At 43.1% G+C, this 21,964-nt stretch overlaps 2 protein-coding genes across 18 annotated transcripts in view; one reads left to right on the top strand and one right to left on the bottom strand.

The window, feature by feature from the left end:
* LOC115563419 (cilia- and flagella-associated protein 263) overlaps window positions 1-21,964 on the bottom strand; it is a 69,253-nt gene that overhangs the window by 2,925 nt on the left and 44,364 nt on the right. The window contains exon 2 of the mRNA XM_089257565.1: window positions 70-650. Within this exon, the coding sequence (XP_089113691.1) occupies window positions 70-637 (568 nt within the window). The 5' untranslated portion in view covers window positions 638-650. The remainder of the gene's footprint in view (window positions 1-69; window positions 651-21,964) is intronic.
* The window catches only part of kis (chromodomain helicase DNA binding protein kismet), a 47,028-nt gene that overhangs the window by 20,247 nt on the left and 4,817 nt on the right, over window positions 1-21,964 (top strand). For 2 of the 17 annotated variants that reach the window (XM_089257546.1, XM_089257547.1), the window contains exons 5-17: window positions 1,051-1,138; window positions 1,351-1,504; window positions 2,609-2,924; window positions 3,095-3,184; window positions 4,225-4,263; window positions 5,015-5,221; window positions 5,926-6,913; window positions 7,927-8,445; window positions 17,835-20,238; window positions 20,308-20,554; window positions 20,645-20,849; window positions 20,911-21,145; window positions 21,257-21,962. In XM_089257546.1, coding sequence (XP_089113672.1) covers window positions 1,051-1,138; window positions 1,351-1,504; window positions 2,609-2,924; window positions 3,095-3,184; window positions 4,225-4,263; window positions 5,015-5,221; window positions 5,926-6,913; window positions 7,927-8,445; window positions 17,835-20,238; window positions 20,308-20,554; window positions 20,645-20,849; window positions 20,911-21,145; window positions 21,257-21,962 — 6,198 coding nt within the window. Of the gene's footprint in view, window positions 1-1,050; window positions 1,139-1,350; window positions 1,505-2,608; window positions 2,925-3,094; window positions 3,185-4,224; window positions 4,264-5,014; window positions 5,222-5,925; window positions 6,914-7,926; window positions 8,446-12,808; window positions 13,576-17,834; window positions 20,239-20,307; window positions 20,555-20,644; window positions 20,850-20,910; window positions 21,146-21,256; window positions 21,963-21,964 lie in introns of those variants that run through there. The other 15 variants (XM_089257559.1, XM_089257554.1, XM_089257560.1 and 12 more) reach the window with 15 other exon arrangements.

Genomic DNA, 21,964 nt, shown 5'->3' with positions numbered 1-21,964 from the left:
CTAAGTTTAATCTATGTTTTCATATTACTATAGATACTATGTGTCACCATATCTGAGCTCTTAACATACCATTCCTCTCAATATCGATCACTCGCTTCTCCACCTCTGCTGCCGCCTTTTCGGCCAGTTCGGCTTTGGCCTTGAAATTCAATTTGTGCTCAACCTGTTTGCGTCGCTCGCCTATTTGGCTCATAGCGCCCATGTGTATGGACAAGCTCATGGATCGCTTGGAGCTAGAGTGACGACTCGACTGGGCCAGATTGTCCTGTGGCCGCGTCCTTGACTGCATGCGCTTCGCCATCGAGTTGCGACGCTGACGCAGGCCAACCAAAAGTTTCGGATCATTCTTCTCCAGAAAATCAACCATTATATAGTTCTCCAGCTTATATATAGCCAATTCCTTTTGAATTTCCTCCACCGTTCGCAGCATGTCCAATGCGTCCATTTGCGTTAATTTCACTCGACGCTCCTCATCCGTCATTTGCAAATAATCATCTAAATGATATTTATGCGATATGGCCGCAATATCCAATTCATAATTCTCCGGCTCGATAACGGCGGGCGCTTGCGATTGGGATCGATTGACATTGAATTTCGATTCGATGGTGCCGATGCTCTTCTCTGATATGCTAAACATGATGACTGCTTGCCTTGCACGACAACAAAAACAACAAAATATATAATGGGAATTAAATGCAACGTTTTATTGCCCTCTTCTATCTCTTGCTTAGTATAGAAATTTTATAGCCGAAAAGAACGTATTTGTGCATAAAGTTGATTGTGTATGATGGAACTGTTTACAATACAGAGAATACTCCAACTAAGCCTGCTATGCTCTCCACTAAAACTATTTACTATGATCATTTCCCTTGATCCATAAACGAAAGATACGAAATACGAGTTGAACAATTATCGTAAACCCTACTTAAATCACAAACATAACATCTCACGTAGGTAGTCTTAATACATATATAAGAACATTACGTATAGTATTTTTATTTACTTGTATCTTATCTATGTTTACTCACTGATTTCCTTTACCTTTCGCAGTTGGGGTCGTTGGACGGAACTCTTGGAATTGGGTCAATTTAAGCGCGGCTGGCGCGAAGTGGACATCGAGGACTGTGCGCGCATTATAGTAAGTGACAACTGATGAATCGCAAAGAGCTCAAGTATATATGTATACTATCCCATATAATGATGACTATCATGCTAATATTGAGAAAACTTTAGGTTTTCGCTGAGTAAAAACACAACTTCTCAACATGCTGAACAAACAAGAAAAAACAATGAGTTTTTCCCCCAGCCTCATTGAATCTGAAACTAATCTGGTCTCTTGCTCTCTTTTAGCTGCTGTACTGCCTGCAGGTGTACAAGGGTGACGAGAAGATCAAGACGTTCATCTGGGATCTGATAACACCGACCGAGGACGGCGAGGTGCAGAAGATCAGCAGGGATCATAGTGGCCTACACAATTTGGTGCCACGAGGTAGGAATGCCAAAGGTATGGTAAAAGATACATTCACGCACTTCAACTGCTGCACGGACGTAGAGAGTTATAAAAAAAAAAACAAAAAAATACAAAAAATAAAAAAAAACGAGCTGCCTCGAACTAGAAATTTTTACTCGTATTGTACAAAACCAAATAGAATTTTACACACTATATACCTGTGGGCTGGACTACCTTAACTCTAACTAGCTAATTATTCTAAATCTTCAGCTGGCAGCTTATTTACTCTACTTGGCCTATATATGTACCATATATACATGAATATATTCCAATGGATCTATACTTCTAACTGGGTTCCTGTGTTTTCCACCATGTCTTAACTGTTGCCCAATTTCAATTTTTGTCAAATTCACTAAAACAAAAAATAGTTCAAATAACTGTTTTATATATACGAATATATATATATACACCAATCACTCTATATAGAATTTAGTAACTGACTCGACTTTGACCGCGACCCGACGTACGTTAAGAACCGAATTGGAAAAAAGATAAAGAAAAGTGTGTGTATGTTTTGTTGCCATGCAATTGTATGCCTTTTACTATAACCTTTTTATGATTTATATAATAGCTACATAAGCATTCATATATACATATATTTATATAACCATATACATATATATAACACTATTTGTAAATAATCATAATTAATTTTATTTATTTTTTTATTTAAAAAATATCATGTTCTGAAAAACTTAATGTTACCTGCAAAGTGATCAAAAATATTTATGTAAAAATTTCTGAAGTCAAAATTAAATATGATTTTTTTTTTTTAATAGAAAATGTGTAAAAAAAATCTTTAAAAACAATTTTTTTTAAGATCACTTTGCAAGTCGAACTTGCCTTTGGCTAGTCAAAGTTCCATTAGAAATTTTATTTATTTTGTATTTCACACATGTATTGTTTAATATCATATATCATCTATCATATTGTATCATAATCGCCTTTGTACATAATTAGAAATGGAATATTTGCAAGTAGTTCAACTCATGCATCAATCCACATATCGAACAAGAAGTTGAGCTCCTCTCGGACAGGATAGCTCAACCGATGAGAGGAATTTGCAACTGAATTTGTCTATATTTTTGTCATCGACAGGACGCAATGGTGGCAAGTCCAATAAGGAGATGGCCTGCGGCAGCTCGACACCTGCGCCGGGCACTGCATCGGGCAGCAATAGTGGCAACACGACGCCCGCCCACAAGTCTGGCTCACTGGAATCGGACAAGGATCAGGTGGGCGGGGTCAGTGCCAGTGCTGTGGCAGCGGCTGCGGCTGTTGCTGTGCCAACAGCAGCGCCCGCACCGCCCACTAGCATCCACGATCCGAACCACTGGAGCAAGAAGGAGAAATACGATGCGGATGCGTATCTGGAGGGCGCCTATAAGAAGCATCTGGGCAGACACGCCAATAAGTGAGTCGTGTGGAATCGAATTTGTTTAAACTAATCAACCAACTCGTGGGCCAAACTAACATTTGCTAACAACAACAAAAACTCTCTCTCTCTCTCTCCCTCTCTCCCACTGTTTTGTTTTGTTTTGTTTCGTTTAATTTGTGTTAATTTCGTTATTCACGTTTTTACAGGGTATTGCTGCGCGTGCGCATGCTCTATTATATACAGCACGAGGTCATTGGCGAATTTGTGCAGCAGATTAAGGATAACACGCCCATCAGGTAGGCAATCGAATGATAGACACATCTATGAGCATAGTAGTAGATCATTGAACACACATCACATCATGATTGTTGTCGTTGATTGATTGATTGATTGATTGACTGATTGTTGTTGTTGCGCTCTAATCAAGCGTGCCAAGGCATTCGTTCGTTTTTCTTTATATATAAATAACTGCTCACAATTATATTTCTATATATATACATATCATCTATATTCATTCATATATTTTTTATTTATTTTTATTTTATTATTTAACCTATTAATTGTATTTTGAATATTGAAAAAAAAATGCCAATTTGTTTTTAATGCTAGTTAGTCTTAAACTCTTAAACTAAACACTCGATTCTGTTACTTAAGCTCGCGAGTAATATTTCTGCTCTATGGAAAATTGTATGGAATGGAATTGTGCTCTTTGGTTCCAAATTGAAATCGAAATATAACTGAAATTGAAGTGGAATTAATTGAATTGAAATTGAACTAAAGATCGCAACTCTATCTAAATTTTTGGGTATTTGATCGCTTTTGTGTGAGTGCTGCGCTCGCTGTCTAACTGCTCTTTCTCTCTCTCGCTCGCTCGCTCACACACACACACACACACACACACCTACCCACTCCTTTACTCGTTACTAAACTCTCTCCTCTCTCTCTCGCTCTCGCTCGTTACTAAAAACTTTCGCTCCATGTTTAGAAGTTCGTTCATATCCCAAATATTTGTTCTATGCAACTATTTATTAAAATACATTTTGTATAAATCCAACCTTTAATCAAATATTAATAATACAAAAAAAAAATGGTATTCGCATCGTAAGCTCCAATACTTTTCTCTATCTCTCTCTCTCTATCTCTCGCTGTGTTTTGTTTGTTGCACTTGAACAATTTCTTTTGACGAATTTTCTAATTTGCTAATTTGAATACGAATATCTATATATATATATATATATGTGTGTGTGTATTATGTATGTATATACTCTATATATACTGACTACTTTTGGAACTACAACAACAACAACTTCTACCACTACAACAACAACTGCTGCAGTTCGAAAGCAAAGCAACTACTAGCACCCAATCTGGAAAGGTAATATCTATGCACACACACACACACACACACAGACTCAAACACACACATCTCGCTCTCTTTCGCCCGTTCGCTCGCCCGATCGTACTCCCTCGCTATCTCGCTATATACTGAGGGAAATCTCATTTTATACGTCATATCGTATCGATCAACGAATTGTTCCAATAAACATGACATCAAGCAAAGAACAAAATTTCCATACGAGGGTGGCTTGAAAAATTTACTTCAAGAAACTTTTAGAAAAATAAAAAAAAAAAATAAAAATTGATTTCATTAAAAAATATTTGTATTTTGTCAGCTCACTCTCGTCTATCATTTTTCAGTATTCCAAAAACTAACTCGAAATTTACTTAAGTTGCATTTTGTAGTTTTTGTACTCGAAACTCTATCCAATGTAATTTGTTTTTAACTGTTTTTAATCCGTAGCACAAATTGGCAAATTAACAAGAAATAAAGACTTATATATACATTTTTAATTTATATTTTTTTTTTTATTTATTACTGAAATTTTTGAAATTTTTATTTTAATTAACTTTTTTTCCAAATTTTATTTAACCATAAAAAATTGACATATTACAAAGAAACGACATTTTTATTTAAAATTTATACTAAACAACTCATTTCTATTTCCCCTCATCTTCAAATATATGTATATCTATATATATATATATTATATATATATATTAATATATGTGTATATATATATGTATATACATATCGTATGTGTGTGCATATCTATCGAATCATGCAGCGAGCTACCAATTCGGCCGCCACCAACGCCCGATCAAGTGCCATCCTCATGGTGGAATCCCATTTGTTGTGATAAGAGTCTATTGGTTGGAACGTATAAGCACGGCTGTGAAATGTATCGTCAAATGAGAGCCGATCCAAATCTATGCTTTGTTACCCATGTGGGCGCCGGTGCCGGTGACGATTTGGCCGTCACGAGTTTGCCAATGTAAGTACAAACATCTCTTATATCTGCCATACCATATATATCAATATTAACAAAAACCCACACACACACACACGATATCCCCTCCCTCCATATTGAGCTACGCATAAATAGGTGAACATTTCTCGTAATATCACATAAGCCACAAGTACTAATATTAATCACAAAAGCCTTCGGACCAGACTCTAGCCTTATGTGTGGAAGCAACTGGTAGAGATTTAAGATATATACATATGTAATATAAAGTGGTTTATAAGAAGTTAATTGAACTGAAATAATGTTCTCTATGTAACTAAGAGTTATTATGCCTAAACTTGCTCATGAAAACACATTTAGTGTAAGAGCTCAATAGGATGTTGTGTATGAAGTAATACAGTGTGACCGTATGAAGAAATTTGTGATGCTTAAATGAGAGTCAATATAGATTTCCTAGTGAAAACTGGAGGGTTTTTAATTTACATTTTCATAGACCAAAATATATTAATCATTCAATATAGATAAAAAGAAAATTGATCTTAAAAACTTGGCCTTTGAAAGTAAGGGAAATAAACGAAAGAGCGTAAATACGGCTTTTAATTCTAGAATACCTTATGATTGGCCTGCCGTAATACGGTCACACTGAGCACACAAAGACTTGTGCGTGAATATCGATAAATAGTTGGCGATAACTAAGTTAAATTACTTATCGATTCTTGTTCACTTCACAGAAATGAGGACGATGCAAATTCGAAGCACGATGACGGCGATGAGGTGGACGATGATGGCACCACCACAACCAAAGACTCCGATTCCACGAAGCTAACAGCTGGCGACAACAAGGACTCACTAGATCCAGAGCGTCCCAGTTCGTCGGGTAAGAGCGATAAGTGCGATAACAGCGATAACAATGGATCGATCGTACAAAAAGCAGCCAACGCCGAACTTGGCTCGGTTGTGGGCAATGGCAGCGCCGTCGAGGCGGAACCAGCGGCACCAAATGAATTGGCACAAAAAGAAAAAGAAAAAGAAAACGAAATTGAAAAAGATAATGCAAACGATAAAGCAAAAGAAAATGAAAACGAAATTGATAAAGAAATTGAGAAAAGTAATGAAAAAGCAGAAGGCAAAGCAGAGGCTGTGGCAGTCGCTGACGCTGAGGCAGTTGCTGATGCCGATTCAACAAGCTCGGCAGCAGCTGCTGTTGACGTCGACGCTGAGACAGCCGCTGCGGCCAGCGCATTGGACACTGATCTGGATGTGGCTAAGAGCGAAGCCCTGGCCAATGGAGCCGCTGCAGCGACAGCATCAGCCGCTGGCGAAGCCGTTGATGCCGCTGACATTGCAACAGCCGAGTCTGGTTCTCAATCATGCACTAACGCCAACACAACCACCACCACCACCACCACTACCACAACCACAAATATCACCACCACCACCACTATAACCACCATTACCAATCCATCAACAACGACTACGACTGCGTCTGCCTCTGAGCCAGCGGGTCAAAACTGCGAAAATGCTAACTCCAACTCAAATTTAGGCTTGGACGAGGAGGAAAGCGTCGCTGGCAGCTATCCACCATCGACCCTGGCTGCCGCCGAGGATGCCACCATGTGGCCATCGATGCAGGATCTGAATACGCGCCTGCGCCGCGTCATCACCGCCTACCAGCGCAACTACAAGAAGGAGGAGCTCAAGCAACAGCAAAAGGCCAAGGTAAGTCCCTCTCTTGAAATGCCCCCATTACAACCATTCCATCCATGCCTCATTCCCACTACTGTTAAACAAACATATCGATTATATGTCGAGTGTAACTATCGAATTTGTTATAAACAAGTTCCCAGCACTTTCAAGTCTCAAACTATTCACACAAAAAAACCAATCAGAAATATCCCTAGCAAGAATGATGGAAACATTTTGAATATTCGATTTGTAATGATAAACTATGATTAAGGAGTTATCGCTGGTTTTACCGATTATTCTTTCGATAAATAGTCCAGAGAAAATGATTTTAGTTATCGATAAATTATTTCAATAAATATATCGATTAGTATATATATAATTTGTATCTATGTTTCCATCAGTCTTGCGATGTCCCGTTGTATTACCTAAGCAATTTGTGTTTATTGTTTTGTATTTTGCAAATAACACTAAAAATCAATCAAAATTCGTAGATTGAAAAGAAGATATTGAAGTATGTAGTTTTGTTGCTTAGCTGTTGGCCGTAGATCCTTGCTTTAGATTTGCGAAAACAAAAATTGTCGATTTGTAAATTGTAGTTAAAGTAGATTTGAGAACCGATAACTAAAACCGCGGACGGACTGCAAACGGACCACAAACACCTAACGGGCGACAACGACCAACAGCTGATTAACAAAACTATCTGCTAAAGAAAAGTGAGAGGCGACATCTCGGCAGACGTGAGCCGTCTCTGTTGCTCAATCTACTCCATTAGAGTTGTATTGAACTTATTGTTCATTAAACGGAGCCAGTGAATCTTCGTTTGTGAACAAAGTGCTGAACTCAAGTGAACTAATGCATAAAATGATCGAGTCGCTAGTGAACGAATTGAACGATGTCCATACTCTATTCCCTGTTTACACTCATTCGCTCTCTCACAAACACACACATGCTCTCTTTCTCTCTCTCTCTCTCTATCTATATTTCTCTCATGAAACGTTCGCTTGTTACTGTTGCTTACAACTACACCTCCTCCTCTGCCTCAACAGCTACAGGCTTTGGTCTCATCAACGCCACCGCTATCGGTGCCAACCACCCCCACCCTGCAATCGATGCAAATGCAGATGCAGGGCGGCACTGGCGTTGGCGGCAATGCGGTCGCCAACGTTGGCGTCGGCGTCGGCGTCGGCGGCGGGTCCGTTAGCCAGCTGCAGCAGCAGCTCGACTCGAGCAATCGCAGCCTGCAGGCGTTGATGCAGTCACAAGGTGCCAGCACCTCGGCTGCTGCAGCAGCAGCCGCTGCCGCCGCCGCCGGTGGCCCTGGTTCATCGCACGGATTGGTGGGTCAGCATCAACAACAACAGCAGCAGCAGCAGCAACAACAGCAACAGCAGCAACAACAGCAACAACAGCAGCAGCAACAGCAGGTGGGCGGAACACAGGTGCCGGCCATGCCCACCGCCGCAGATATCAGCCTTATGCTGAGCATCCTCAACACCACCGATGTCAGCCAATTGGCCAATTTGGATATCAGCAAACTGGCCATGTATTTGGTCAGTATGAACAATGTACGTGAAACAACCTGATGAGTACCATTCTCTCTCTCTCTCACTCTTACTTAATATTACAATATTACACAATGAAAAACTCAAATACTCAAAAACAAAACACAAAAATTGAACCCCATATACCCGGCAGAACTTACCACCACTCACCCACAAATTTAACCCGCAAATCGTCAACCTCATGCAGAACTTAACACACCCTTACTCTCTCAGTCTCTATTTCTCACGCTCACTCTCTCGGTCTCTGTTAAATCGGCCCACATGGGGCGTTAAATAGACCATGACCCATCCACCCAATCACCACTCGAAAATACTCAATGCCGCTCTCCATCTGACAATAACTTACCACACAAGCACACATACATACAAGCCTACAAACATACATACATACATAAAATTACTAACAGTCAAGTTAACCATGTTGATCTAACTAACCCTATGATACAGTTGTATTTGAGTGCATACTAATTAGCATGATCAATAATTATTGATATACATACATAGATAATTTTTCTGTACATAATTGAATTAATTGATATATTTAAAACTTTTAATTAATTTTTAAGACATTTCTTCAATTGATATCGATTTATATTATGATTACAAAAAGTATTTGACATTTTTCAGCATTTTAAAATCTTTAAAAACCGCAATTCCCCATTTGAAAATTAAGATAGATTATCTGAACCGTAATGACAGCAACGCTGGGCATTAAATGGTCAAAAGTCCATCTCTAATCAGAAACCGGTTTAGAGCTATTCACTACTTTGCATTTCATAAGTTTTGCGCTATTTAAGTCAGCCATTTTATTTATTGCTAAATTACCGTTGTCTTCTCACGTTTCGATTGCTATCTGTACATATCGATAAACCCCTTTTGCTCGCGTGCATTCAAAAAGCGAATTTCAATGTGGAGTGAGAATAAATGAAGTGTGTGAAAAGTCAAAAGAGGAAATCTGGCAAGCAGCAGCAGCGAAAGAGGCATAATAAAATAAAATAAGTTACACCCACCGTGCGAGGTGGTGGCCGTCGCTGATTTCTGTCAACTACATGCGACTGTATAACTGTCTCTCTGTGTGTGTATGTATGTGTGTACTTCCGAATGTTCAAACAAAAGCAACGGCGACAACAGTGACAAAACGAGACGCAAGACATGCCGAGTGAGCAGAACAGCAGCAGCAGCAGCAACGGCGGAGGCGGCGAAAATACAAATACAAATACAAATGCAAAATACAAAATACACTTATGCTTAATTTATGCAAAATAAAGAAAGAAGAAGAGGAAAAAATATACACCGAAAGCGGGCGAAGCCAGGCCCGAAATGTGGTGCACACGAGATGCTCAGGCGCGAATGAGCAGCCAAACGAGCAAACGAGGAAAATGTCAAACCAACCAGCCGCCCCAAAATGTGGAGGCAAACAGTAAAACCACAGACATGTTGGCCAACACGGCTCTTGGGTCAAATTATGAGATGCGACTTGGAGATGGGAGTCAATTGTACAACCTGACGCGCATTTTACTGTAGCAACAACAACGACGACGACAGAGCAGCGCGACGACGACGACGCCATTATCAAAAGGCGAAGCGAACGCCAGCGCCATCAATCAAAGCTGAAGCAACAACAACAACATCAACAATACCGATGGCAGCGTCGACGCAAGCAGAGCCTAGCAGCAGTGAGAAGAGCAAGCATAACCGTCTCACAGGCAAAGCTAAAGCCGCATTGTTGTTGTTGTATTGACGAAGTTCTTCTTTGGTGACGATGATTGTTGCCGCGGTGGCAGTGGCAGCGGCAACGGCAGCGGACGTCGCTGGTCTCCGACTGTTGGGTATTGGTATCGGTATCGGTATCGGGTGGTTGCTGCTGCTGCTGCTGCGTTGGCTGTACTTGTGCGCCGTTGTTTGTATTAGTTTTTCATGACGAGGCTTGTGTGTGTGTGTGTGTAATTTTACATTTTCTGGATTTATCCAATGTTTAATTTTTTGCCTTCATTGCCTGCCCACCCAAATGCTGTTGTCGTCGCTATGTTGCTCTCAGGCAGGCCAGGCCGCGTATCCGTATCCGTGTCGTCGCTCTCACGGGGCGAATTATTGAGCGAGACGAGATGGCGAATATGTGACTTGGTATGGTGACCTGTTCCGCTCCTGCTTTTGCTTACAGGCCCGCGGCGCGTCAATAAAGCCAAAGCCTAATTGTGCTCATTTGAGCTCATAGTTGTTGTTGTCTGTTCCTTTTGCTCCACTGTTCGTACGTTGTTCTGTTTTTGCCACTTGCAGCAGAAGCAGCAGCAGCTTAAGAGATTTTTACTGTTTCCTTCTAGAACACAAGTATAAAGCTTGCATATGAGTGTGTATGGGAATGATATGTATAGAAGCTGATGTGTGCGTGAGGACATGTGTGTGTGTGCATGGATGTTTGCCATTCTTTTAATGCTATCTTCTGGTGTACGATTTGCTTGGATGCTCACCTTGCTGACCGCTATTCGATTTATTATTTTATTAGCATTTGTTGCACAGTGGTGCAATTATTTGTATTAACATAAATATTGACAAATATGTTTAGAACTAGTTTGACCACTATACGCGTGCGTCTCACGTGTAGCTCTTGCAGCTGCGCATTCGCTTCACACCTGTCGGCCATAAATTATTAAGAAAATAATTTTTTTCTTTCCCATTTGAAGAAAACCTGACCAGTGTGCAATGGTCAGTTCATCAATATAAGTTGCACACATACGCAGACATACATGCATACATATGTTGGGATACGTGTACGAATGAGCCGCTGTTGTTATCTACCTGCTTTTTGATTTAGTTTTGCGTTACGCTTTAGTCAAATTTACGACCACACATGCATACAAAACGTCACACGCTTATACACACACACACGCAGGCACACCTATACATCTGTAGTCGTTAACTCTCACGTGCAGTTGTGCATTTACTTCTCTCACTCTCCCTCTCTTGTTCTGTTACCGGCCGATCATGTTTTTCCTTGTATGTGTGTGTTTAGTCATATGCATTTTCTGAAGATGTGTCGCTGTCGCCGTCGATTGGCAGCTCGCTTTGTGCTGCTGCTACGGCTTCGGCTGCTGTTAGTGTTGATGGTATTGGTATTGGTGTTGGTGGTGGGATTGTTGGATGTGTATCTGTATCTTACAGATTGATTAATAATCTCGTTTTTATACACGACAGAGCGCTCTTTCGCTCGCTGCTTTGGCAATGGCTGGCTACGTGCTTATCGCACTTTAGTGCAGTTTCTATCTTTCGCAATATATTTGTACAGTACATGTAGATTCATTTAAATATGCATCTATATATGTATGTATGTATATGTATTCATATATGTAGATTTGTTGTTCATGCCCAAAGGTCGTATTAATTAAACTATAACAAGGGTCAAGAATTGTCTATACACATTCTAGAAGTATTTTCTGTCACGTGTATTGATGTGTGTGTGCGCTCATTTTGTACCTGAAATTTTAATCCATTATTTTATTTTATCCCTTTTACGCTGTGTGTCCTTTGCTCAGTCGCTGCCGCTACCTCTGCTGACTCCTCTGCTTTGTCGTCAACAGTTTTTGTGGTACATTTGTTCCATTGCTTGGCTTTTTTGCCCACACCCCCTTCAGTCCATATCTAGATATACACATGTGTGCGCTAGTGTGTGAATGTGAATATGTGTGTGACAGGCTCTGGCTTTGCCATTGCCTTTTGCTTACATTACACACAGTTGACACAATGTGCGCTGCCTTCTCATTCTTCTTCAACTCGTCCATCTAGTGCACACAGACACAGAATAAATACATACGCGCTCTCGCTAGCGGCGCTCTCGCGTCCAATGCGCTCTTTTTCTCTCTCTCTCTCTCTCTCTCTCACGCTGTCTCTCTTGGCACTGCAAGTGACGTTTTGCCTGTGCCTTGTGCCTGTTCCTTCGCCTTCGCCGCGCTCATTCACCTCAGTGGATGGACGACAGGCTGTGACTGCCTTTCTGCCTGCCCATCTCATTCATATTCACATTCACCCAAAACGGCGTTTGGCTTAATCTCACGATTGTTTGGTTTCGTTTGGTTTTTCTGCTCTGGCTCTGGCTCTGGCACTGGTTCAGCTCTGCTCTGCTCAGCTCAGCTCAGTTTTGTTGCTCTGCTCCCTCGCTCAATAGTAGTTGCTTGGCTGTTGTTGTTGTTGGTTTGACTAGCGACCCTCTCCCCCGTTCTCTATGTCGACGATGCCGTTGCCGTCGCTGTTGCTGGCTGATTCGCATTCGATTTTAGCTGCTAGTGCCGCAGCCGCTGCCGCTGTCGCTGCTTCCGTGCGCGTATGCGTCCCCGTTGTGGTCTCTGTGTATATGTATATCTATGTGTGTGTGTGTGTGTGTTTGCTTGTGTGTGAGGAGTGTTTCTTGTATTTAGTCCGCAATGCGCTCGCTCATTATTTGTTTGAGCGCCGCGGTGTAAAGTTGTAAAAAGTCCAAGTGCTTGAGCAGCAAACGCATCCATATCCAAAACAACGTCGTGTCGGTGCTTTTCGTATCTCTCCCTCTCTTCGTTTCTCCCGCTTAATGCATGTGCTTCTGTATGTTTGTGTGTGTGCATAGTCAGAGTATAGAAGAAATAATAATCAAACGAATGGAAAAATGTAATTGCTGAAGCAAAAGTAGACGACGAGACGAGTGCGAGCGCGAGTGAAGAGCTAAGAGTGAAGAGTGACGAGTGCAGACGTCGCCGCAACAACAACACCAAGCAACGTGCAAATGGCAAATGTGTCGCCGCAATGAATGATAATTAGTGCTTAATTAAAATCAATAATGTCGAAATCGAAAACCATTTCAATATTTGTGATATAGCATATATGCATACTTATATATGTATATAAATACATATATGTATAATAATTGTAATTGTAATTGTAATGCAATTGCAAATCGAAATTGAGTGCTCGTGAGTGTGTGCATGTGTGTGTGTGTGTACATGTGTTTCTATATATGTGCCTATTGTCTAATACAAAATGGAGGTTATTAAACCCATGGATTTTAGCAGCTTCTCCGCCTTCTGCGAGCATCTCAATAAATCAACAGCAGCAGTAACAACAGCGACGACAACAACAACAACTTTAAGCAATGGCATTTATTTGGAGGTAAAACTACAACAACAATGCGATGACAATTTACTGCATTAAATATGCAGAAAAAGAAATAAAAGCTTAATTAAAATGAAGGCAAATTGGCAAACGAAATAAATGTGAATGCAAAGAATGCGTGCAGAAAAAAAAGCGCAAAAGCAAGCGAAGAACAAGCAGAAGCGAAATAAAAGTAACAACCAACGGCAGCCGTAGCTGTGGCGGCTCCGGCTGTGGCAGTGGCAGAGTCAGAGACAGAGGTAGACACGCAGCGGCAGCGGCAGCAGCAGCACCAAGTAGTCAGTCGAGCCGCAAAGTTAAAACGAAATACAAAACAATAAATTTATGCCTATAGATTTCACATGTACAATCGTTGCCCACTTACACGGCCCGTGTAACTTACTCTCTCAAAACTCTCTCACATACACGCACACAGGGACAAGCAAATAAACAAACACACGTTAACCAGTTGGGATGGCTCAGTGTATGTGTGTGCTTGAGTGAGTGTATGAGTGTGTTGGTGTCTGTGCGCTCATTTAAATTCGTTTTTGCCGCCTCTGTCTCTTCTACCCCATTTCGCCGCAAGTCAAGCCGTTGCCGTTGTCGTTGCCATTGCCATTGCTTTGCTACTTACTAATAATCATAATCAATCGCTCGCACTTGTATCGTGGAAATGCACGAAGAACAGAACAGGGGCGAATGCGAAGGCGTCGCGTTGCCTCGCGTCGCTTGGCGTGGCGTGGCATGTCGTTTGCGTAAGCGAGATACAAGATGGTATAAGATACAAATAGGATAGAGTCGGATAGTAGTAGGGGGCGTCGTAGTAGTAGAAGAGGTCGTTCGTTGAATCTCCTTAGCTTCGGTTGCTTTGTCGTTTGTTTTTGTTTGTCTCCTTCCCCCGTTCTCTTTCATTTTTTGCTTGAAATTTGTATAACGAAAAGCCGTTAGCCTCCACACGTACATATAAATATATATATGTATATATAATATATATAAACACACACATACTTAGAGTGCTGCCAACCTGCGCCAATTGGCATCCTTGAGACCAGACTTGCCAACATGACTGCGAGAGCAGCCCCCTTCCGTTATTCATGAGTTTGACTGCAAGCGTCGTTTGCAGTTTTGTTGTTGTTTTGATTTGCATTCAGAAACACACACACTCGCACATCTAAATAAATATATGTGTATGTTTTGTATTGTGTGGGTGTGTGCGTGTGCGACTGTGTGTTTTTATTTGCAACCACCTGGCAACGCTGTCTAAGCAGTTGCCGACTGACAGCGCCACATTTTAGGGGGGCCTCTTCAACATTATTATTATTATTATCATAACTAACTACACACACACACACACACAGTCAAATATGCTTCTGTGTGTGAGTGTGAAGAGAGCTTCTTTTCGCTGCCAGCTCGTGCAATTGGTCTCGCAGGATTCATTTGTTTTTGTCTCCGACTCTGCCTACGCTACGTCCTCTTGTCTCAACATTCGCCGTAGCCTTTGCCCTGTGTCCCGTGTCGACCGCTCTAATAGGGGTGTAAAATTGGTTTCTTTTTTTTACTTTTATTATTATGATTTTATTGTATTTCCAGTTTCAGTTTCTGTTCGTTCGTATTTAGTCGACATCGTCGTCGTAGCTATTGTCTCTCATTTTGCCCCTTTGCTTTGGGCTTGCCATTCGCATTTTGTACTTTTCGCAAATATTTTTGTAATTTTTGAAAGGCTCGCCTCAGTTACCAACCCCCTACACAAGCATGCATACATATATACAGATATATGGTATATATAGTAGAGAGGCAGCACCCACCCCTTATGCGTCCCATCATGTTGTTCCTGTGGATGATGATGATGAGGAGGGCTGTAGGTGGAGGAGGGTGACGGTGAGCAGCAGGAGGGGTCGCGCTTTTAATTCTTTTTCAAATTGTGTAAATATTCGTAATGAATTTGAACTGCATTTGCCGTGGAATACCCTAACCCAGCCAAGGTCTAGTTTATATAGTATATTTAGTTTCTTTCTCTGTGTATTTATTAATACAAATATGTCTGATAGAACTATTCCGTATCATATAACAATAAAATCATTAAATCCAGAGTTTTTTTGTAGCAACAAAATTCACAATGATATGTAATTAAAGATATCTTTCGTTTTGATATATTTTTTGCACCTTTCTTATTATAAACTGGAAATCGGTAATCACATTGGATGACTACATCAGTTGCTCACCCTCTCTCTCTCTCTCACTCTCTGTCTGTCTCTCTCTGAATTCGCATGTCTTTTGGTCTTATCTTATCTTTGGCTTGACTGGGCCTTTCTGACTTTTGGTGTAGACATGAATGGGTAACGCTTGTAAAAGTGGCTGAGATTATAATACTTTATGTCTGATGATGTCTTCTTCTTTAATCTATTAACGAGTCTCCACGTTGAGTCAGCATTTGATTGAATACATATGTATATACTATAAAGTACATAAATTTATAGAGAGAAAGAGACAGCTAACAAAATCATTAAAGCTAAATGGCAAATATTTATGAAGAATTTTTCGAAAGCCTAATGAAGTACGAAATGATAATATATAATATATGAAACAAAAATGTATATTTACATATTTTGCTCGAGAAGAGAAGAATAGAGGAGCTTTATTGGATATATTATGGGACATATTAAATTATTAAATTGATATTGTGTGCGAATGAGGAGAATAAAGAGCAAATATCAGAGGAAGAAACTGATAAGATCCAGAGATGTATTAGAAATAACGTAGTTTTAATATTCATAATATTAATGCCTAACCTGGTAACTGATATTTGATTATACTAATAATGTTCCAAATATGAATTACCAACAATGCTCAAAGCACAAAATGTTATATCTATATCTATGTATATAAAAGAGAGTTGTGTAAAAGTGTTCCTACACTTATAACTCGAGATCTGCTGGACCAATTTTCATGGTTTTTGATTTGTTGGATTTGTCTCCGCTACGAGTAGGATAGTAGATCTTAAAAATACTGAAAAAATTTGACGTATACTTGAAAACATACTAAAGATTCAAATTTCCATTGATACTCAGTAGGCTTGATAACAGTGACAGTTGTCGGTCCTGCTCTCATATTATAAAATAGTATAGGGATCAGTCTACGGCACAGCCTCGGGCGAACCTGGCTATTCATAAAAAAGCTAATTTGATAAAAAAAAGATTTGTTTGTCTCAGACATTAATTTGTGTAAATTATTCATATTTATATATCTCGATTGTTTTGTGGTTTTGTGCGAGGGCATATTCAGTATTACTATTAATAAAAATGCCGCGTCCTAGAAAATCTAATCTTTCTCGGCGGACCCGTGGTGCAATTAGGCAACGGAATATCGCGAGTCAATTATATGACGAAGAACGAGAAATCGCCCGAGAAAGGCGCCGCGTTAGTATCCAGCAAAAAAGGGCCTTAATTCGTGCAGCCCGTGAAACGGCAATAAGAAATAGATCCAGCATTTTATTATCTGGCGATTTCCGACGTACACTACCAGTGATTCCAAGATCTACTGTTGCCGACGAAATAAACGCTTTCCTCGCAAAATCAAATGTAATCAAATGTAACCAAATTTCAACTGTCTGTAAATATGAGAGTTGCATTGTTGAACGATCTATCTGCTGATGATTTCTCGAAGCAATTGCTGAATATCGGTAATGGCCGTATTCCTGTTGACGAATCGAGTGGCTTGATTTCATTTCCTCAAAATTTTTGCAATTTCGTCTCATTAAAAGATGAGCTTATCAACAAAGTATTTCCGTCTATCATTGCTTTCCACAAAAATACTAAATGGTTAAGTGAGCGAGCCAATTTGGGGGCTAAATTCTAATTCAAAATCAAAATCAAATACTCAAAGGAAAATTCAAAGATGAGGAAGTTCTTATTCGTAGGATTCCGATGATCCCAACAGATATGCCCAATGAGTTTAAACGAATTCAATTCCCGATTCGCATTATTTGTTCTTGCACCTGACCAAAAAACAAAGAATGTCGTTTACCACAAGGTGCTTGAATGAAAATCCCATTAATAAATTAATTAGAGTGTATCCCAACCTTGAACATAGCTTTCAACAATTTTTTACCTAGAAATAATAGATAGCATTGCCCTCTCCAACGTTTGCCGAGCCAGCTAGTTATTTATATTTTATTTATAATAATTATTCTCTATAATTGATCTATAATATATACGTATATGACATTTATATTACTACATATAATTTTACTAACTGAATCCCCTCTTTGATTCTTACAGAAAATGGAGCGTCAGGGCAAGATGGAGCTGGCGGCCAAGGAGCGCGAGTCGCAGCGTCTACAGCTAATACCCAAGAAATGGAATCGTCGCGAGGAATACGAATTCCTGCGCGTGCTCACAGGCTACGGTGTGGATATGCAGCTGAACACGCCCATGGGCGGCAACAGCAACAGCAGCATCAACATCACTAACAGCAGTGGCGCTAGCCAGACGCCCGACTGGACCAAGTTCAAGCAGATGGCACATCTGGAGCGGAAGAGCGATGAAACATTGAGTGATTACTACAAAGTGTTTGTGGCCATGTGCCGAAGACAGGCTGGCCTGAAGCTCAGCGAGAATGAGCGTGGACTCGAAGGCATTGTCGAGGAGGTGGAGAAGGAGCACGCCAAGCTCATTCTAGATCGGCTTGAGCTGCTGTCCAAGCTGCGCGAAGTAGCGCGCCATCCCCAGCTGGAGGAACGACTGAAACTGTGCATGATGAATGCGGATACGCCCGATTGGTGGGAGCCGGGACGGCATGATAAGGAGCTGATTGCAGCCGTGTTGAAGCACGGTCTCTATCGCTCCGAGACCTTCATCTTCAATGATCCCAACTTTAGTTTCTGCGAGTCGGAAAAGCGCTTCATTAGGGAACTGGAGGCCCAGATACAGCGCACCATCAAGCTGGAGGCGTTCAATGCGGAGAAGGCGGCCGCAGCTGAGAAAGCTGCAGCAGCAGAAAAAGCGGCAGCAGCCGCCGCAGCAGCTGCAGCGGCAGTTAAGCATGAGATCATCGATCTGGACGATGAGCTGTTGACCAAGGAGAGCGTCATCAAGAAGGAGTCACCTGTGAAAGCGGAAGTGAAGCCAGAACAGAGCGCAGACAAGGCGGAAGTCGATGAGGCGAGCGAAGAGAAAGCAACCGCTGATAAAGTGGACGAGGAGAAGGTTGAAGAGAAGCCGTCCGACAAGCAAACGCCGAAGGATGAAGCCAAGCCAAGCAGTGAAACCGCTGAAGACGCTGAAGAGCTGCCCGCGGCCAAGGCAAGTGAAGCGGAGGCTGAGACTCCAGCTGAGGCCGAGACGGAGGCCAAATCCAAGGAGCAGAGCGAGGAGAAAATGGATGTGGATGCCGAGCCCATTGCAGAGAATGGCAATGAAAAGGAAGCCGAAACGGAAGCTGTTGCCACAGCCGAAGCAGAGAAGCCAGCTGAGAGCCTCAAGGACGAAGCAGCAGAAAAAGACGAGGAGAAGAAGTCAAGTGACAAACAAGACGAAGAAGACTCCAAGATGGAAACGGAATCCACAAAGTCAATTGCTGCCGAGGAAAAGGAATCCACTGAAACGTCGGCTACAGAAAAAGAGGACGAAGCAGCTGCCAAAGCAGAAGGCGAAAAAGGCGACGAAGCAGTTGCCGAGGCTGTCAAAGAGACGCCCGAGAAGGAGAAGCAGAAGGAGAACGAGAATGAGAAGGAAACAGCTGCAGCTGAAACAACTGAAACTGAAACTGAAACGAAGAAAGTTGAAACCGAGGCAGAGGTCAGCAAGGCAGATGAGTCCAAGACTTCGAGCAGTGCGGACAAGCCCGCAGCGGAGCAGGAGATACTCGATCTGGTGGCTGGACCCAGTGATCCGGATGACGATGAGGTCATGAAGGAGAAGGAGAAGGCAGTCGAGGAGGAATGCAAGAAGCAAGCCGCTGAACTCAAGGCGCGCTTCCCCGACCTCGAGGTCATTCAGCCGGCGGCTGTGAAACAGCAAAAGCTGGAGAAACCGAAGCTGGAGATGTGCATGATCCGTTGGTTCAAGGACTTTGCCCTAGAGCGACGCATCGCCCACATTGTGGTGTGCGTGGAGACCAACAAGTGGCCAGTGGACAAGAACTACAGTGCCTTTGCCGGCCTGAAGGGCAACACGGATCTGAACATCGCCCTGCATGAGTCCATACCCCATCTGAATAGCAGCGAGCGCCGCTCCACGACGCCCGACGTGATAACCATAACCACAGATCAGGGCGTGACGAAGCACTTGCAGGCCTCGCAGATGCAACAGGTGGCCAGCAGTGCCGGCGTCGTCCCTGCCGCCAGCAGCGTGCCGGCGTTGCCCAAGCCCCAGATAACAGCGCCAACAACGCTGCCTGGCCTGGATGCGAACAGCATCAATGCGGCTGTGGCAGCTGCTGTCGCAGCGGCAGCCAGTGGCGGCAATGCCACATCTCTGTCAGCTCTGCTGCCGGGCATGTCGCTGAGCGCGGCCACCGCGGGCGCAAGTGCAGCGGCAGCTGCAGCTGTCGGGGCAGCTGGTCTGAATGTGCCCAGTGCTGGAACCCTGGGCTCGAATGCGGGCAAGAAGCGCAAGCGTCACATCGCCATCGATGTGGAGACGGAACGCGCCAAGCTGCATGCGCTGCTGAATAGCTCGTCAAGTAAGTGGATGATAATGGATGATCAATCAGTGAGCCACAACTCATGTATTCTGTATTCCTCTTTTCCAGTGGCTCCCAAAGATTGGGAAAGCGAAATAGCCAATATGGAGGCTCTAACCGGAGCTGCAGCTCGTCGTGGTGGCAGCTCAAGCTCGGCTGCGGCCTCTGCGGCCGCATTGAGTGGAATGCAACCGCCGCCCGCACATCAGCATGCCTCGCTGTCGCGTCAGTCCTCCGGTCAGTTCAATAAGCCCGCTGTGCCGGCCATGAAGACGCCGCCGCCATCAATGGGCGCGCCCATGGACTTGTCCTCAAGGTGCGTAAGACTTGACTGCCAGGAAACATCCCATCCCATCCCATCCAATCCGCTTCACATATTAACACGCCCTTTATCAACTCTACACAGCAGCCTGCCCAAGATGAATATGACAGAAATGCTAAAGTCAGCCTCTAGCTCGGGCGCCATCGATCTGAGTGAGGTGCAGGACTTTTCGATGCCCTCCAAGAAGTCGAGCGTGCATGCAGCGCTCAGTTCCGCTTTCCCGTCAATGGGCGGCAGCAAAAGCAAGCTGGATGATACGCTCAACAAGCTGATGAAGAAAAACAATTGCGTAAGTTTCAAATGGATATGAAATGCTGAGCAACTGTTAATTATATATAAATCCTTTGCAGACCATTGAGGAGCCCGTCATTGGCAAGGAGAAGAAACGCAAGAAGCTGGATGAGATTGTCCTGGGTCTATCGGCTGCCAAGGAGCAAAAGACCTTCCCCGATCCCTCGTTGCCCTCGTCGAAGAAGCCACAGATACCGCCCAGTGTGTCGGTGACGCCGGCTAATCTTCAGGCGCCCAGCCAGCAGCAGTCCAATCAGAAACCATTTACCATCACTGTGACGACAGTGCCCGGAAGTGAGTTGGAGTCTCTGCGCTTTCATACTCTAAATAGCCCAAGCCGGAGGCGTCTCATCCAACCAACAAAAACTAACTTGTGCAATTCTCTCTTCTCTTTGTCCGTTGCAGAGTCCAAGAGCGGCGGCCAAAGCAGCGGCAGCGGCAGCGGCGCTGGAGCCGGCGCCAGCAGCTCCTCGGGCAGCGGCCTGAGCGCCCTGCAAAACATGGCCATGGGCGGTCTGTCCAGCAAGGACAGTCTGAACGCACTGCTCGCCCAGACAATGGCTACCGATCCGCAATCGTTCCTCAAGCAACAGCAGAAGATGATGCAGTTCCTGCCGCCCTCGCAGCGCAAGGCCTACGAGAACATGCTCGCCGAAATGGAGCAGGCAATGAAGCTGAGCTGCAAGTACAACTCCTCGCACGATGTCAAGGTGAACAAGTGGCTCTCGGACATGACCAGTCCGCTGGGCGATCAGCTGAGCATTGACTATGTGGGAGCCGGTGCTGGAGGCGGCGGAGGCGGAGCTGGCAGCAGCAACAGCCGTCGCGGCAATCGAGGCCAACAGAGCAGCTCGAGTGCACAGCAGGCGGCCAATGCGGCGCAGTTGCAGAAGCAACAGCAACAGCAGCAACAACAGCAACAGCAACAACAGCAGCAGCAACAGCAGCAACAACAACAGCAGCAACAACAACAGCAGCAGCAACAGCAGCAACAATCGATGGCTGGACCACAGGGTCTGACCGGAGAGGAGCCCGTGCCGGTGATCAATAAGCAAACGGGCAAACGACTGGGCGGCAATAAGGCGCCCCAACTGAAGCGTCTGATGCAGTGGT

Source organism: Drosophila navojoa, chromosome 3, assembly GCF_054131105.1.
Source record: "Drosophila navojoa isolate 15081-1374.11 chromosome 3, UAZ_NAV_1.0, whole genome shotgun sequence".
NCBI lineage: Eukaryota > Metazoa > Arthropoda > Insecta > Diptera > Drosophilidae > Drosophila > Drosophila navojoa.
Note: the sequence above shows the minus strand (reverse complement) of the source record. Positions and strands in the feature narration are given on the sequence as shown.